The 2,500-nt window shown below is 43.2% G+C and overlaps 1 protein-coding gene across 1 annotated transcript in view; it reads left to right on the top strand.

The window, feature by feature from the left end:
* The window catches only part of fhod1 (formin homology 2 domain containing 1), a 40,593-nt gene extending 38,488 nt beyond the window's left edge, over positions 1-2,105 (top strand). The window contains 4 exon segments of the mRNA XM_068728723.1: positions 1-28; positions 193-358; positions 607-783; positions 1,268-2,105. The exon segment at positions 1-28 is cut by the window's left edge and continues 165 nt beyond it. Coding sequence (XP_068584824.1) covers positions 1-28; positions 193-358; positions 607-783; positions 1,268-1,350 — 454 coding nt within the window. The 3' untranslated portion in view covers positions 1,351-2,105.
* Positions 2,106-2,500: the final 395 nt, after the last annotated feature.

The raw sequence follows: 2,500 nt of genomic DNA, 5'->3' as shown, positions 1-2,500 counted from the left end.
CAAGACCAGGGGCAAGATGATCACAGAGGTAACGCTGAGGACTACGTGATCCTGGATCAGGTCCACTTGATACTGGATCGGGTTCTGTCTCTATTGTGATGTTAAAAACATTTATTAATCATTAGTATTCCCTTTATTCCCTCCTCTTCCTCCTTATCTTCCTCCTCTTCTTCTTCCTCCTCTTCCTCTCAGACGGAAAAGTTTTCGGGGGCGGTGCCTCAGGAGGATGGCTCCTCCCCTGTCTCCCCAGAGGCAGAGCCTGGTCAGGAGGAACATGAGAACATGAAGAACCTGCTGATCAGCACCGACAGTCTGACTGTGGACCAGAGAGGCCTGAGACGCTCCAGAGCCGTCCGCAGTAAGTCTAGTTCCTCCTCCAGGACTCTGGACCAGGACCTCAACACTGTCCTCCTTGTCCTCCTCATGTCTTCTTTATGTCCTCCTCATTTCCTCTTCATGTCCTCTTATGTCCTCCTCATTTCCTCTTTATGTCCTCCTCATGTCCTCTCCTTGTCCTCATGTCCTCCTTATGTCCTCTCCGTGTCCTCCTCATGTCCTCTTCATGGTTCTGTGGGATGTGGTTCTGATTCTGGCTCTGGTCTTCAGGTCTGGGCAGTGTGAGTCCGTCCCAGACGTTCGTAGCCAGAGAAGACGGGACCAGCTCCCAGGACGACGCAACGGACGAGATCATGGACCGACTGGTCAAGTCTGTGACCCAGAATCCGTCCGACAGACCGTCCAGTCCCAAGACCCGCAAGCGGTCCCGCATGAACAGGAAGTCGTGTAAGTATGCGGTCCGATGTGGATCTGGTTCAGCATCTGATCCTCTGCTGGTCTGATGGACTTTAAGAAAGTCCTCGATACAAAAGACAAGAAAAGTTACGTCTCATTTGGCTTTTTATTTTTTTTAAAAGACCTGGTCTTGAGATGCCCCCCTTGCAGTCTGATCCAGAACCAGCATGAGTCTCGGTCCCCTCAGCCGGTTGACTCTGGTTCAGACTCTCTGTGTCCATAACAGACTCTTATCTCTGTTTTTACTTCCTCAGTCAATCCTCTGTGATACACATCAGTCTGAACCCAGACCTGGACCAGATAGATCCTATAGCGACCTGAAGGACCGGATCATGTAGTCTACATATAAATATATTTATTATAATAATAATAATGTTATATTTGTGTGTGTGTGTGTGTGTGTGTGTGGTGTGTGTGTGTGTGTGTGTGTGTGTGTGTGTGTGTGTGTGTGTGTGTGTGTGTGTGTGTGTTTCAGTGAGGAGGACTCTGAAGAGCGGGCTCAGTCTGGACGTGGTTCAGGCTCTGGGACTCAACAGCAAGACGGCAGACCGGGTCTGATCCCAGACCTGGTCCCAGACCAGCTGAGAGACACGATGTCGGGTCTCCTTCAGGAGGACAATCAGTGTTTAACTTTAGTGATGACGTCATGAGTTTATTAATATTAATGTTGACATGTTTCAGACAAACTAAAGAGACGTTCAGCTCTGAGACAACAAACAAACACAAACACACACAAACAAACACACAACACAACAAACAACACAAACAAGCAACACAACAAATAAACAACACAAACAAACACAAACAAACAACACAAACACAACACACACACAAACAACACAAACACACACAACCAAACACAACAAACAAACAACACAACAAACAAACAACAGGTCCATTTAGTTCCTCTTCTTTTGATCAAACCACATGATATTTTTCTGCAGTTTTAAATGTGTTCACATTCAACAGTGAGGTCACTGCACACACACACACACACACACGTGCACACACACACACACACACGTGCACACACACACACACACGCGCGCACACACACACATACACACACGTGGTTCCTTTAAGACTGTAGTTAGGGTTAGTGGGAATGTTTCTTGTCACAAAATCACTAGTGTGTGTGTGTGTGTGTGTGTGTGTGTGTGTGTGTGTGTGTGTGTGTGTGTGTGTGTGTGTGTGTGTGTGTGTGTGTGTGTGTGTGTGTGTGTGTGTGTGTGTGTGTGTGTCTTCAGGTTTTAAGTTAACGAGATGAACATTTTACTTCATAGATTGTTTTATTAATAAAGTTTTTAACAAACGACAGTTTTCATTTATTTATGAAGTTTGAAGACTTCAGTGTCTCAGAATTCAATCAATCTTTATTAGTCTGAACAAGATGTTACAAAGTAAACAATGTTTTCTTCTTTAACTTAATGAATTAATTAATAAAACTTCTGATAACTTGATGAACGTCTTTATTGTTTATTAATAATTAAACATGTTTGTAGTTTGTCTCAGAACAATATTCATCATCCTGATTAATGCCCCCCCCCCCAAACTAAACCAAAATGTCTTTATTATTAATTAATAAAACTGAATTACAGCTTGAAAGACAAAAGTGAATTTCATGTAATTCACTTTTGTCTTAAATACAAAAAATAAAACAAACGTTAAAATGATAAATAATAAAAACTACAAAAATGAATGAATTGAT

The sequence above is a fragment of the Cebidichthys violaceus genome, unplaced genomic scaffold (assembly GCF_023349555.1).
Source record: "Cebidichthys violaceus isolate CVI_PGR_0920_01 unplaced genomic scaffold, fCebVio1.0.p SCAF_43, whole genome shotgun sequence".
Taxonomy (NCBI): Eukaryota; Metazoa; Chordata; class Actinopteri; order Perciformes; family Stichaeidae; genus Cebidichthys; species Cebidichthys violaceus.
Note: the sequence above shows the minus strand (reverse complement) of the source record. Positions and strands in the feature narration are given on the sequence as shown.